The sequence below is a fragment of the Eutrigla gurnardus genome (assembly GCF_963514095.1).
Source record: "Eutrigla gurnardus genome assembly, chromosome: 5".
In the NCBI taxonomy this organism is placed as follows: Eukaryota; Metazoa; Chordata; class Actinopteri; order Perciformes; family Triglidae; genus Eutrigla; species Eutrigla gurnardus.
In genome coordinates, this window is record NC_139919.1 from 6,629,485 (window position 1) to 6,645,944 (window position 16,460).

Consider the following 16,460-nt stretch of genomic DNA (forward strand, 5'->3'; position numbering starts at 1 on the left):
AATATATAATACTACCTTAATTTAGAACATTCGTCAAAAGAGTAAACTTAAGTAAATTAAGTGTATGTAATAATACCACATATTATTTATATCCTGTACTTGTTGTTACATGTTGTTATTTGGACAGTAGTAAATGTAGTATTTTAATTACATCTCCAAAAATATGTATTTTATCTTGCAGTACATATTATAAATGTTCTACATCACCTTGTATTATATATCTGGAGTAGTAGCTAGTACATTTACTACATGCAGCTGTAGTATATCCTAGTACATCCACCTAGTACCCTGATAGACCTAGTTATACTAAACATGCTAGAAAGTGCATACATGTATTATAACATATGCACAATTATGAGAATATCCAGTACCTTTAATACATCTTATTATAATAATAAAAAGTAATGTATTTGTCCCCTTGGGGAAATTACCATAGTACTATGTTGTACATCTCCTGCTCCTACTTTTACATCCTCTAATACACCTAGTAAATTTACTTTATCAGAGGAAATAATTATATAGGAAAGATATATATGAAGTATATTTTTGATTGATACTGCTTGCATGACATGTTTTTGAATTGTAGTTGTTTTAGTTGGTGCATTTTATGTTTATTAGTTGAATTAATCTTAATGGAGTCCAGTTTAGTTTGACTTGAGTGTATTAGTCAAGTGTCCTATTTTTCTTTTTTTATTAACCGCTAACAGAAAAAGTTGGATGTTTTAACTGGAACATCAGCAGCTCAAGAGCTGGTTTCAGTCACTCACACACAGACACACACAGACACACACAGAGATAGAGAGACACCCTGCTGAATGTAAAGGAGCAGCTCTGAGTGCGTTTTCACTGTGACAGAGTTAAGAGATTGCAATGCACCATTAATAAGCCCTCAGACCCTCCGATCCTCAAATGCATCCTGGGAAATGGCAGGAGCAGCAACAGCCATGGGCTGCGATGCTGCAAATTTATTCACTTTTGTAGGATAATTGAATTTTTCCTTCATAGTAGGCCGATTCCACAGGGGTGTAAGTACCAGTGTGTGTGTGTGTGTGTGTGTGTGTGTGTGTGTGTGTGGACTCTTTTTTCCTCTGGACTATTAATAATTGACTGGTTGGCGTTTCGTTCTCCGTGCAGATTCATTTCACCTCACCGCTAATTTGGTCCTTTTTCAGATGTGATCTGCCGGTTTCTCACATTCTAATCTTTTTTCCCCCCCAGATGGTTGATGTTATTTACAGTCAGAACGAACACGGACGTCTCTGTTACGCGGAGGGTCACAGAGTTTGGTCGACTGTCTCCGCTTTGCCTTTTGATGCGTTCGTGTGTGAGTTAACTTCAAGAGACAGGCGTAAACAGGAACACTTTAAACCTACAAGATTAGTGATTGTTTGATGCATGGAAAACAACATTGACAGGTCTGTAAGTCCAGTCTGACAGTGAATTCACACAAGAGTCACATCTTTCTGTCTCAGCGGAAACATTAAAGGGAAATGAAAACTGTTTTCTTCTTAACAATCTGGGGCTGATTACAGTTGTTTTGTCCATCATTCCTATCAGACGTTTTGCAGTTTCATAACGGAGACATCGCAACATGAGGCATGAGTAGAGTAGAGATTGTCCAGGGAAAGAATAGATAAACCGGCACTTTCAGGTGTCGGCAGAGACACAAATGGACAGATTTGTCTCGCTTGGACAGAATAATGGACTCTTGAAACATCTGAATCCATTACTTTCTCTACGTAGGCAACAGCATTGACTCAGGATTCAATATAGAGATGAACGTGGACTCTCATGTAGCCTGGAGGTGTCTAAAGTGACAGAAATGGACTGGCTTGTCTTGCTACGAGACAACAATGGACTCTTGTCTCCAAGTGAACATTTGAGTTCATTACTTTCTCTTCATCGATGCTGAAGGTGACTCAGGTGCCAATATGGAGCTTAAAATGGACTCTCAACTGTCCATCAACGATAATGGACTCAGTTGTCCACAGCAACAGAAATTGACTCAAATATTTCTTGTTGAGATGAAAACATGCCCTCCTCAAGCATCCATGTAGGGTTAAAAAAAAGGACACAAATGGCCTCTGATTTGTCTTGCTATGAGACAAAAATGTACTCTTTTCTCCACATGAATGTTTGAGTCCATTACTTTTTCTACGTAGATGCCGAGGTTGATTCAGGTGTCAACAAGAGATGAAATGGAAATGTCAAATGTCCACGTAGAGACAATTATGGACTCAGATGTAAAAAAAAAAGAAGTTTCTTGCTGAGATGAGATAATGTCCCCTTGTCTATGAACATCTGAGTCCATTATTAGGATCCATTATTATTACAGTTTATAAGTATAGGGAAGGAAATGGACTCTCAAGTGTCCATGTAGAGACAATAACGGATAAAAATGGACTTGTCTTTCTTAGGCACAACAATGGATTCTTGGAACAGCTGCGTATATTAATTTCTGTACGTAGATGCCAACGTTGACTCAGGTGTCGATATAGAGATGAAAATGGATTCTCAAGTGTCCACGTACAGACAATAATGGACTCAGGTGTTCACATAGAGACAATAAGATGTCCACATGTAAGAAGATAATAGACTCAAGAGGAAGGAACACTGCCCATTATTTCTTGCCATTACTCAGAGCATGACAGAACACTTTGACAGAAAGTTAAACTGTGCAGGAAGGCGGCCATTTATGACACTTTCTCCCCAAACATCATATTTTACAATAGCGAGTTAAGCCTCATCTTTGTCCATTTGTATTCTTTCAAGAGAATCCAATGGCCCCAGATTGTGTTTGGACTCGGCGACTTGTCCACTGAGCTTGAACAGAGTCAATGTAGCGTGCAGTTAAATCTGGCAACATGGGTCCATATACATAAACATAAATGTGTCTGGAAATATGAGCATAACTCACCGGTTGGTCATTTATCTCGCTAGACGAGACAAAAAAATGACCTTAACCAATCAGATATGAACACCTTGCAGTTGGTGGTTTACAGTACGAAGACTTTTTTTATACAACCAAAGTGAGATGTAGTCTGTAGAAAAAATGAGAGCTTTAAACAGATGCACATGTGCTGCAGCTGCCAGATCTCAGCACAGCCAGAGTTTCTGTATTCAGGTCAGTTTGTGCATTCAAAGCAAACACAAACTATGTTCCTCAGCATCTTTAATGACCTCTCTCTCTCTCTCTCTCTCACACACACACACACACACACACACACAAACAAACCGGGGTGGAGTGGTCTAATATTTATGGCCAGGAGAAGCTGCTGTGTTATTGTACTGTAGCTTCAGGCGGTTTCTATTGCTGCTTTGGTTCGTTCTCAGCCGGCGCTCTCAAATACAAAATGCTACAAATAAAAACTTTGGTTAGTTCTTTAGGTTCCTGAACTGCAACTCTGATATGATGTCCAAAAATGTTCTTTTATGGATCTGCAGCACTGTGCACTGTTGATTAATCACATGCAGCGCAGAAAACAGTTACTCATTAAATGTACAGTTCAGTTCAGTCGGTGGTGTTCCGTCACACAGAGGGTCTGATGAAACAACAAAGACACACTTACAGTATATTTTCAGCTTAATCACACGTTAGTGCTTTTAAATTATTTCAATTATCTTAAGTTACAATTTGAGCAAATGTGTATGAAATCATTCTGAACACTATTTCCATTCGATGGCACGATGCAGCCGTAAAACAACCCCGTCTCCTACAAAACGACATTCCCATACAACCAAACAATTAACAATTACATTTTCAGAGAAACTTGTTTTTTACTTGACCAAATTATGTTTTAAACTGAAACAATTGAAGCGTGTGGTTAATGAACAAAAGAAAACAAAAGTAGTTGGTTAGGTTCAGTCGAACACATCATAGTTTGGCTTACGATGATATGAAACAAAACTAAAGAAAAAATCAATAAAACTTGGTTCTATCTGGACATTAACATCAGTCCTGTGTCTCCTGACCCGTCCACCACCCAGACCTCCTCCCTACTTATTTGAAATGCATTTAGACAAAGTATGTTTCCCTTTTAACGTAATTCACAATGCAGTTTAGTCGTGGGAATGTCAGTTTTAGGAGACGAGGATGCAATTTTACACAGCCATAAAATCCTGAGGTTTTCAGTTTGTACATTTCACTCTGTGGAAACATTATAAAGCTTCAAAGAGGAGCACAAACAAGCTGGCACTCAGTAACTCATGTTATTGGAGATGGAGAACATTCTTGAGTAGAAATGTATGCAATGTATAATTTGAAACTTGTGTACTAATATCTTTTAAGAAAAGAAAGGCAAAGTTCTCAAATGTTAAAAACACAACCTGTCTTATCAGAATGCTATCAAAATGCAACACTTTAAAATTGGCCAAATTCTGATTTAAAGCAAGAATGATCTGATCAGTATGAAGATAATTGTTAGATATGTTGGCTTAACTAAATAAAGAAATCACCCTAAAACGTCCACAGTTGTTTCTTACATCAAGACAGTATGACAAATATTGAAATATGCAAATTCGGTTTAACTTATTCAATTTGTGCTAATTTGCATACATTTCCAGACAATGAATCCAGGTTCAAAGCCAAAGGTTTCTACAGAGGGAATTTTAGATACCTCTTCAAATAACTCCATAAAATACTGTACAAAATCTGTTTTTTCCATGTTTTTAGTAAAACAATGTTGTTGACTATGAATGATATATGAACAGACCTTCAGAATGTAGACTGGAATGAAAGTGGAATGTTTGGTGGATGAGATTTCTGGATCAGAGTCTTTAGAATAAACTAATTTAGAGTAAATAACTTTTTGGATAATGAAATTACAGATATTTTGAAAAAACTACAAAAATGAACTAACTAACTTCCCCAGTTGATTACCCACATTAAGAAAATGATTATATAAATGTGATGTTTTAATATGCAAGTAAGGTATTATATAAATGTAAGTAGTTAAATAATTTAGTTAATTCTACCACGTTTGTTACCAAGTTGGAAAATGTACTCAGATCTTTTACTTTAAAAGAACAAGGGTAGATATACTAAGTTAAAGGTGTTTTTTGGATGTTTTCTTTCCACTAAAGCAAAATAAGCAAAATCTGAAAAATTAACCAGTGCATTAAAAATTATGTTTTTTCCTGCAGCGTGTTGATTTAAATCGATGAGAAAATGAATCAGTGTGAGAAACAACGTCGACACTTTGAATTATTTTGGATTTGTGAAACGAAGAGCGGTGGTCTGTCTAATAACTTATCTGCATGAAGCGCGATTATTATTTAGTTTTGACTTGTGAAAGCATCAAATGTTTATGTTTGGAAGAAATGATTTCCATCTCCATCGCTCTCTTCTGCTAATTAGTGAAAGATGACATTTAAAGATCTATATTTCTCTTTTTTCCCCTTCCTTCCGTCTTTGAGATAAATCTATGTCTCCATTTCCTTCATTTTCTGCCAAACACGACTTCCCCCCCTCACTCTTCCTGTCTTCTTTTCCTCCACTTTCATCTCCCCCTCACCTCGCTCCCTCCGTTCCTCCTCCCTTTCGTCCTCTTTCCCAGCTCTGTGTCGATTAATTAATTGCCGGCTAATTTAATTTTTCAAAAAGTAATAACTTGTTTAAGCATGAATAAAGACTGACAAGGCAAAGTTCTAATCTGCCCAAAGTTTAATTAGAGCCGGCAAGGTTTCCACACAGAGACAGTCTGGGGGGTCAGAGAGAAAAGGAAGAGAAATAAACACAAGCTTTAACAACTTCGACTTGCTTTTGCAGTCGAGTCAACACGGTCCACTTATAAAGACATGAGACATATATTTTCAACTAAAAATGCAACATTCTGGGGAACTTTGGGAATGAGAATTAGTGATCTGTGCACAGCTGGAGTCAGGTCGCTGTTAGCCAGAGGTGGGTAGAGTAGCCAAAAATTGTACTCAAGTAAGAGTACTGTTACTTTAGAATAATATGACTCAAGTAAAAGTAAAAAGTATCGTCACCCTGTGTTACTTGAGTAAGAGTAAAAAGTAATGGGTGAAAAAACTACTCAAGTACAGAGTAACTGCCGAGTAACCTCCTTTATTAATCAGGTCAAATAATGTCAAATAATGCACGGATAATTCCCTTAGACAACTGAAACAGTTTATAATAAACAATAATAAATAAATAACTCCACTTGTTTCGAGAGACACAAATGGCAACGCATAATGTAGCTGTTTTTTTTTTTTGCCTGGAGTGTGAACATTTCTTTTATGTGGGGCCAGGGGTGTTGTGCCTCCTCCTCTTCGGCTTCTTCGGAATTGCATGCCGTCTCCATCGTTTTGTTTCTGCGCTCTTTTCCGCCTGTTTGCCGCGGGGAATGTGTGTGCGGTCATGTGATGGCTTAGGCTTTGCCTGATTGGTGAAACGGAGTTAGACGTCGCTAGGATTCAATTTCAATGTACGCACAGAAACGGCGGCGGCGCCACTGGCTCTGGTCCCCACATAAACAAAACAGACCATGCAGCAGACGGATCGATAAAAAAAAAAGTAGCGAGCAGAATCAGCCCAATGTAACGGAGTAAAAGTACCGCTCCTTCTTCACAAATTTACTCAAGTAAAAGTAAAAAGTATGCTGCTTTGAAACTACTCATAGAAGTACAATTTTTCCAAAAAGTTACTCAAGTAAATGTAACGGAGTAAATGTAGCGCGTTACTACCCACCTCTGCTGTTAGCCTAGCTTAGCATAAAGACTGGAAGCAAGTGAGAACAACTAGCCTGCCATCAAACACTGTTGAACGTGATGCATCCCTTCATGGGGAATCCGAACTGGAACGATGTCTTGTTAAACAGCCGTGTACAGTTTTCATCGCAGTGAAGTTGTCACATCTGGTATCATTCATTAACTGAAACCAACCCAGATTCATCGCAGTTTCTAAAATCATCGTCATCTGTGTGTGTGTGCCGGGGGGGGGGTTATGGGTCCAACACAGGACTTCTAAGCACCAGACTGGTGTTGCATGCCGCGTTCTGTAGTCATCCTAACTGAGCAAAAATAATTGACAATTAGTTAAGGAAGTCTGGGTGGTGGACGGGTCCAAAAACACTGGACTATCACCTACTATTCATAGGTGCCAATGCAGAAACCCGAAGATGAATTTGACAATTGAATTATGAAGCTAACTTTGTTAACAGCTTGACCTAGCATGTTACGTTTTGTTTGGTTCGTTAATCACGTGTTTCACACTGCGACCGAAAGAAAATACACTTTCGTGGAAACGTCTTTTAGTGAATGAAAAAAGGGTTTACAATTTAGCTGCAGCTAACAACATGGACTAACTATCCCCCCAAAAACATTGTTCCCTTGCAGAGCATTATGGGAAATGTAATAATTTTAATACAACAGATGCTCCCTTTACTTATCTTGTCTTTCTGTATTTTATAATTGTATTCAAATGACACAGACAGCCTCCTTTCAACTCATTATTTCCCACGTGAACTGTGGTATATGTATTATGAACTACTTCATGATCAGTTTCACCTTAAGACAGTCACATCACCATGGCAACATAAAACACAACATGCCTTCAGTCATGAAGGTGTCTCCAAACCGTTGGTCAAATGTCACCTTTGGCCTGCCAATGGTGGCACATGAACATGGGTGATCTCTCCCAAATGCCATGGCAACCTACCAAATCCCTATAGTATACGGAGAGTAGAAACGTCCTCCAGGAAACGGGTGGAAGTCTCTAAAGTTAGCGTGTCTGTGTGGGCTGTCGGCGTCACCGCTGATTGCGGCGGGGGAAGCAGCAGCATGACGTTCGCATCCTGCTGGACGTCTTTGAACGCTCACAGCGGCTGCACCTCCTCTATTGTTCCTATAAGATAAATTGGAGCCATTGTCATCGGCAGAGAAAAGACATTAATTGAAGGTTTTCCTGCTGCAGCTTTAACTGCAACAAGGACACACACACACAACCCAGCTTCAAAGTAATTAAAGACATTTACACTTCAAGTAGAAGCAGGGGGGAAAAGCTCTTTTGTGTACATTGGCTTCCATTTATCACCCAGGACTGAGCAGAGAGACAGGAAGCACGAAGCTTTAGCATTATATCTCTGCGACTAAAGTGATGGAGCAGAAAAAAGGACGAAGAAGAGGAAAACGAGAGCCAAACTGACCGGGCTCTTTACTCCAGTCGACAGCACAAAATGTCAGACACTCATCTGGAAATGATTTCCATTTCATACCACTGACATCTTCCCAAGCAGGCACTCTGAAATCTAATTAGTTTGACCGGAAAATGGTGACCAAGGTAGCGGAGTGTATTATGCAAAGAGAGAGGCCGTCAGGGTGAGCGAGGGTCCCTGGGGTTAACTGGAACTCAGGAGTGCAGATAAGGGCTACAGGCGGGAAAAAACCTCAGGAGGGCTTCTCCATTTTAAATAGCTGCGACTAATAGAGGCAACCTTGAATTCAGCGTCACGGCCCTCTGACAGCAGCGGCGCCAAGATGCACCGAGGGAGCAGCAGAGATAGCACCTCCAGAACCTTCCTACCTCCCCTCCAATACTGACGAGAAACCTGGTTCTAAACATGCAGCTGATTTTAGAAATATGTCCATCGACAACATCTCCTAACAAGTTGACATCAAAATGTCTTTTTTCTTCAGATATCGTGAGATATTGTGTTTGTCATCGTTAGATTATGGAGCTGAAAATGTTTGTCATGGTTCGTTTAAACTCACCTCGTCGTTAAAATCCTCCTTCTAGCTCAATTTCTGGTTTGAAATTTAGCTCTTGTAAGAGCTAAAGAATATTAAATTGTATTCATTAAAAAAAAGTACGATGAAGAGTTAATACATGGTTTATGGTATGCCACGTAGTTGCACACACCCAATAGCCCCTCATGTGCTTCCATAAAGCATACGGTTGTATATGGATATGCCATTAAGGAAAATGTTTGAACATGTTTGTGTAATAGTCATTAAAAGATAAAAAAGGGAAAGTGGTATTATGGTTAATGAATGGTTTGATGAGGATCTCCACACGTTTGTCATCAAAAAGCATGCACTACTGCACGCTTGTGCCTGAGGTTAACATTGGTGATACATTGTGGCAGCATTGGCCAGTTTGTATGCTGTTCCTGTAGATCGGAGGCAGGCAGCGTTCGGCATGCGTGCACACATTGACATGCAGTAGCTTAACCCATGGCATGCTAGCTGAAAGCGTTTTTTTGGGAAAGTGTCTCTCAAATGACATCCTTGGCATCAAAGTATTCAAACTATGATGCTCTACGTTCACCTCAAACGTCACTTTTGCACGTGTCAACGATGGCGTATTAATGTACTTTTCAAAATAAAATGCCATCTCCACAGCAATTTAGGTTAAGACAACAAAAGAGCACAGTTGATGTCACGTCAGGATTGTCAGTAACAACTCAACTACCAACGACTGATGTGACAAGACGTCAGCGTTTAGTCGTGTTTTGATATCGGACACTAAGAACGAACTCATGGTCTAAAGTCCGGTGTTTCTTTGACCCCTCCCTCCCTGTGTGGACTATCTTTCTCTTTATACTAGAGCTGTTGCTCTACCCATAATGCAGCGGCTGGCTGTGTCACACAAACGCTCACACTCTAAATGAGCGGAGGCCAAGGAACACTGACCAAGCGTATTATTTGACGCCTCAGCAGTGAGAAGGGGTTGTAATAACAATAACAGACATGAGGATACAACATTCAGCAAGAACCTGAAATAAAGGAAATAACACCAGTGTAACAAAGCTTGTGGAGGCAGCTCCAGGTGTATAATTATATACAAATATCGACTGTAATTATATATAACCATCGATATTTGCAGCTAATTAAATGGTTGCTGAGGTTTCTCACTCTGAAACACAATGTTGATGCACAGAAAGGTCATCATCCTTCGGCCACAGGAAACAATACAATTCATAGTTTATAACAGCACAAAAATGGAAAAACAAAAGCAAGATACAAAAAGATAACATGACATTAAACTGAGTCTTCATATCATCATTGAGATAAAAGTCCTCAGATGATGGTCATGTTTGTGCTTCTGTCACTAATGAGTCAATTAAAACTGCTTCATCAGCATTTGATCTGCCTTTTGTATCTGCTTTGATGCTGTCAGGGCTGGAGGTGAGGAGCGGAAGGCCAGAGGAAGGCCTTATTAGCCAAACCGTTATTGATGTTACATCTTAGCCACAACCCACCCTGACCACCCAAACTTTTCCCTCCAAACCCCACCACCCCCACACACACACTCTTATGCTCGCCAATTAGCACCGTCTCAAACCAGAGCCAATTAGTTCTTGTGCTTAATTAGGACGAACACGACCCCCATCAGCCGCTGCTAAACTCTGTGATTAGAGCTACAGATCGTTGTGCCGAGGGCCCGAACAAGGTCACGTTCTGATTCACCCTCGTCCTCTGGTTTTTTAATCAGTTATATATATGTCGAGTGCATGATTAGGAATTCCTGCTGGTCACTCATACAGCCAGTTTGTGTTCATGCATGTTTAATATGCAAAAATATACAAAGAATAATTAAATATATATGAAAAAAAATCCCCACTCGTCCTATGGTTGGTCTTGTGGTTCCCTGGGTCCTCGACCAGAGGCCTGGGTGCCTAAGGGTTCTTCAGCATCTTAGCTGTTCTCAGGACTGCACTCTTCTGATCTGAGATGACTGGTTCCCGGGTGCTCGGATTCCCACCAGAACCTCTGATGCCTTTACTCTCCACATCTTTTCTAGCTCCTCTTTCAGCTCTTGGTATTTTTAGAGTTTCTCATGTTCCTTCCTCACTCTGTTGCTGTCTCTTGCTATAGCTTCGTAGATCACTGCTGCTGCAGTCAAATACACCAAGCAGGTTATACTTTAGAGCAACCTCTTCACACCAGACTCCAGATGGATCCAGATCCAGTAAGGATGGTGCTCGAGGTGGCTCTCTGCTGCTTGTGTTCATCAGATCCACTCCACTGCAGTCCAAATATGGTCACTTCCTTCACTGGTTCCATCTAAGATGCCAGGGAAAAAAACTGGAAACAAATGCCAAAAACTATAGTCCACAAACCAATGGGTCACGTCACCATGACAACATCCTCTCCTCCTATTAACAGTCTTAAAAACCAAGATGGTCATGGCCAAAATACCAAACTTGAGGGTTCAAAACTTTAGTCTGAATGACGCCAACGTTACGTCCTTCATTTCCTATATACATTCTTGAAGAACACTTATTATTTTTCTGTCCTAGGAAGTGCAACAGCTTCCACTCATCTGAAACTTTGAATGTGCGAAGGGATTGGGCAGGAATGGGAGAGATCATACCGTTTGAGACGCTAGAAGGCTTTTATTGTGAAAGATCTGTTTAGACAGCACAAAGAGACAAGTGCTGAATGGAAACTTACCAATGAATGAAATCCAGCAATAATTAGCGAATGAAGACTGTTTAAAACACGTGGCATATTGATGAGTATGACATGACTCTATACATCTTCATCCTCATATTATTGTTAACAAAAACGTAAAAAGAGTGAAACAACACATTTACCCTGCCGTATGAATATGGTTATTCTGTATTTGTACTGTCTTAGTATTTGACATATTTATTCTGTGACATTTGAGATGAGGCGTGAAGCAGACAGGTTGCGCCGAGGCAACAGTTTGATTACATCACCCTGTTTATCTCCTCTTATACTTGTAACCTGTTCAAAGATGGCTCCCCTGAGAAGACGCTGCGGTGTCAGAGAGCTCGTATAAGTGACAAACATAAAGAGTCAGAATGTCTGTAAACTGAACTCAGGAGGGTGAGCACGAAACACAAAGTAAGAGGGTTGACGTGACATGTTTTCATGCTTTTATGGATTCTAAAGCGTCTTTTGAGCTCAGCTTTAAAAAGACCGAATGGTGGTGAGAGAAGAAAGGCTTGGTGGTCTCGCCACACGTGACCTGATAAAGGCACTCAGTGGCCACGGGGCAGCCATTCATCCCACTCTCTACAGTTTTATTATGCTGGAAGACCGCTTTGATGTGTGGTAATTTGACAAATCCAGTCTTTAAACTGGCTTTTGACACAGAAAACCTCTTGAAATCAGGGCCTCAAGATCAGGGAGTAAAGCGGGTCGGTTGATATTTTTGCTTTAGTGGTGCAAATTCACAAACATGCCTGAAGATTATTGGGCCATGGGGACTCTGGGGCTGACATCGTAGCTGCTCCATCAACACTCCGAATAAGGTCGTCTAAACATAAATACGGCAGAGACCTTGTTGTTTGGACATTTCGCGTATGCAAAGACGCAGCGTGAAAAATGCTTTGAGTTTGGTGGTTAAAAGTCCTGTGATGTTGGACCGGTCCACCGAGGAGCAATTGAACGACTCTCTGTACCTTCTGAGCTCTGTGTTCCTCACAGACGTGAACTGCTCCTAGAGACAGTGTGTTAAACCGGGACCAGCCGCTGCTAGCCGGTCTAGTATCATTTAGAGAGCCAAAGTCCGGGGCCAGAGGTGCCTGTTGTCGTCCTGCAGGTTGCGGCCCAGCTGCACTTGTCTTTCCACTGTTGATGCTGTTGAAGTGAGTCAAGTTTAGAGTGTGTTCAGCCGTGCAGCTCCGAGGGCGTCCGTGCTTTATAAGCCTCCTGCTGACACAACGTTTAGAAGCAAAGCACTTATTAAACAGCCGCTCTGAACTCAGCAGCTACTCACACATGACTTAACATTTCTGCAAGCACCTTGCTTTTGCATGGGAAGTGCTTAAAAACTAAAATCCAGGGCGGCGGTGGCTGCTGCAGCGGCGGCGGCCGTGAGAATGCGGGGAGGGGAGAGCGGCCGCTACTCAGCACTCCCCGGGATTAGAACGTACACATCAACTTGCAAACAGACAGAAAAGCCGACTGTAGCTCCTTTTTGCAAAAAAAAGGAGGCAATGAATTTAAATTATGCATGAAGCAGAGGGCATTTTGGGAAATAAGCGCCATTCTGCTGGAGGACAGGTTAACCCCCCCCCCACCAGCCTTCAGCCTCCAGTACCAAAGAACGATCTAATGTCACGCACAGGAGAAAGGTTACTTTCTGCATACGCATTGATATTTCTGCTTCCATCTCTGACCTTTTTCCATTCTAAGCTGTGATTCTTTAAATGCGAACTCAGCCCTGCGTCCTCCTGTCTGTCACTTTCTGTCATGTCTCGGAGGCGATTACACTGAGAAGGTAGAGAAAACCCCAGAGGGAATGACTCACAACCTCGACATTCATACATCAATGAATACATGTATATAAAAAGACAGAAATTAATTAATGGTGTCCGCTGGCTTTCATCGTGTCAGGTAGAGAAGAAAAGCTGTTACAGTGTTGTTATTTTTGCCTTAATTGGCTGTTTGTGTAACATAATCAACGTTTTAACGAATCGGAGTGTTATCTTTCCCTCCTTTAAATCAGCTGATCCTGTTTCACGCTCAGCACCCGCCGTTTGATTTGTGGTTTCCGTCTTTCAGCAGCAAATTAAGCAGCGTTCTTGGCACTTTGTGAACTATTAGTGCCTTTAAAAATACACACTGAGCTTTAATTAATTTTCCTTTTAAAATGGAGAGCTGTGTGTCGGGTTTGGGGAGACAAAAGCAACATTTACACACAGAAACACCAACATTTGTGGCTGGAAACCTTCATCCGTCTTCTGTCAAATACGTTTCTATTTACAGTTCTATTTACTTTACGTCTTCACTTCATGATCTCAAAGGAAATTACTCTGCAGCCAGGCATTAAAAACATCACAGAGCACGAACGACTATCCACACACAAGACAACATCAAAATAACTATAATACATATCAATAAAACCGAGACACAAAGTACAAAGTATTATCAAATATAAGACAGAAAAACACTCAAGACGCATCCGTTCCTGGAAACAGGAAAATAAATCACCGACAAGATGCTGAGGTTCATCATGATGAGGCACAAGGCAGAAAATAAAGCTGTACAGCTTGTTCTGTATATGAGACAATAAGATGTATGTACATCATCTTCATCTATCGCCAGTGTTTCTATCCTCTGCTGTTGCTTTTCCGTTCTCATACTATTTTTATCTTTCTCTCTGCAGACCTCAGGCCTCTTCCCGACGTGGCGATGACTGGTAACTGCACCCACGAGTGCACTGAATTTGGCCACTCTGATTCCTGCTGGATGCCCGGCGAGCCTTCCCCCACCCACAAGGTGTCCAAGAACGCCCCCAAGCTGTCCACCTTCGTGCCTTACCAGGAAATGGACGGCCAGGAGCAGCTGATGGCCAACGGCAGCCCAAGGCCCCTGACCGAGGAGCGCGGGACGGGCAGCGGAGGCGGCTCCAAAGTGGCCAACATGCGGTACATGACACCCTACAGCAGTGCCTACACTGGTGGTGGAGACTCGTCCGGTAAAGACTGTGGGCTGGAGGAGATCCCGCTGAGCCAGGCAGTGGAGTACCATTCAGCCACGACTCCGACCGGCCAGACCTCCAAGAGGGAGATCTACCTGTGAGGGCGTCGCTCTCCACCTTAAAGCCCCCCACCCGCCACCACCCTACGCCCCTCGTCATCCCCCGGCGCTGCTCGCCACCACCTGTCCCGCCCCCTCACTGCCGCCCCCTGTGCCTATTATTCGCCGTGCCGCGACTCCCCTTCTTCCTTTTTATAACTGCATCCCGCGTACTAGGCTTTAGACCCTCGCCCAACTCGCCACCGCCACCGCCCTCCTCTAGAAACCAATCAAATGTAAAATAGAATCAATTGAAGAAAGCACGCGGCTCCTGCTGCCGCGGAAGGAATGTAAACTACACCACATCGTTGTGATAATTTAATGGGAAACTATTTAGCTACTCAGAGTTGGATTTTTGTGCGTTGCTTTAGTTTGCTGTGTCGCAACAGAAGAAGAAAAAACACCTTTGGGTGGAGAACTATTTGTAAATCCTATTTCAGTATACTGTGTAATGCTATCTATCCTAAATATTTTTGGATTTTCCTTTTTGATTTTTTCCTTTTTTCTCTGTCGACTCCAGAGCCTCGAATTATCGCGCCGAGTTGCATCAAATCAACTCGTTTTTATCAGCAACAGCTTGCCGCCAACGTGAAACACGGCTGAGCGGCGGGGTTGAGAACTTTTCAGGTCCGTTCATGTGTTCTTTTTTTGCCGTTTTTCAGTGTACAGAGCTGTAAATACTACAAACAGTGACAGAGGAAACGGCTGTGTCGACCCGTAGCTGTTGTGCTGTCTGCAGATATTCATGTCACGTCAGACCGATGGACTGAACACTTCTGCATGTACAGAGAATCGGCACCGCGGCGTTCACGTCACTCTGCAGGAACCTGGACTCTTGAGCATCACCGACGGTGCCGAGTTACAAACACAAGACTTTTCGTTACGTTCTTCTCTCCTCTTCAACTTGACAACATTTACATTGGGTTCATGAGAGGACACAATCATGGGAGGAGTCCTTCAGTCAGTGGATCGGCCAAAGCACCGAATAGATTGTTCATGCTCTTGTCAGTAGTATACCATAAAATAACCATGAAATTTTAAGTAAAATTGATTCTCAAAGAAAACATCCTTTTGCAACTTTTGGAATAACTTTTCCATCTGTGAGTATCTTTGTGACATACAAACCTCAACCAAACGTTCACATGAGAAGTCTAAAGTCTCAGTTGGTCTGCCAACAAAAAAAATATCGGCAACAATTTTGATAATCATTTATGGCTTATGTTTTTAATTCAAGTTGATTGTCAAACGTTCTTTGCTTCACAAACTTCATCTTTATCTTTTTTTAAACTGAATGTTGGTCAGGAAACAAGTTTTAAAGCATCAGCTTAGGCTCAAAAAGTCACTTTTTAAAAACTGGTAATTCAATTCATATCCTATAATTTAATATCGTTAAAAGATTTTTCGTTGAGCCTTACAAGTAAAAATAAATATCCTGAATGTGGTTCTAAAGGAAAAATGGAGAGACAATTGAAAACAAATGGGTTCATCCTCTGGGGGGCAGGAATGTTGAAACACACCAGAGCAACAGTGTTCATGGAAAGCTGTGGTGGCAGTTTTGATTCTGCAGGAAAGTGTACGCTATGAGTTGGGGAAGCCAATCAGTGAACAGTATCCTTGAGACGTTGACCTGTTACAAAGACGTTCTCCTGAAACACATGAACATGCCTCCCGGCTGCATTACAACGTCATTGTTTTCTTGCATCCACAGTGAGCTTCTGCTTGGATGTAGTTATTACATTTCAGGGAGAGTCATTACAATTTGACTGACGGCAGCACAAGAAGAAATATCAGGTCATCACCTTTTATTTTGACTTCATCTTCTGGGGACCATGAACATTCACGATAAATCCTTTTGGCGATGCTCTTCCTTGATTGAATCCTAACTCATATTTGGATGATTTGTCCTGACTGTGTTTGAGGAAGGATCAGGAGTTCACCTGGGTCAGTCGGGACAACATTACGCT

At 41.5% G+C, this 16,460-nt stretch overlaps 1 protein-coding gene across 1 annotated transcript in view; it reads left to right on the forward strand.

Moving 5' to 3' along the window:
* Window positions 1-15,777, forward strand: part of LOC311013290 (protocadherin-9-like) — a gene marked incomplete at its 5' end in the record, with an annotated part of 95,014 nt that extends 79,237 nt beyond the window's left edge. Inside the window, one exon of the mRNA XM_084009342.1 lies at window positions 14,084-15,777. Coding sequence (XP_083865468.1) covers window positions 14,084-14,499 — 416 coding nt within the window. The 3' untranslated portion in view covers window positions 14,500-15,777. The remainder of the gene's footprint in view (window positions 1-14,083) is intronic.
* Window positions 15,778-16,460: the final 683 nt, after the last annotated feature.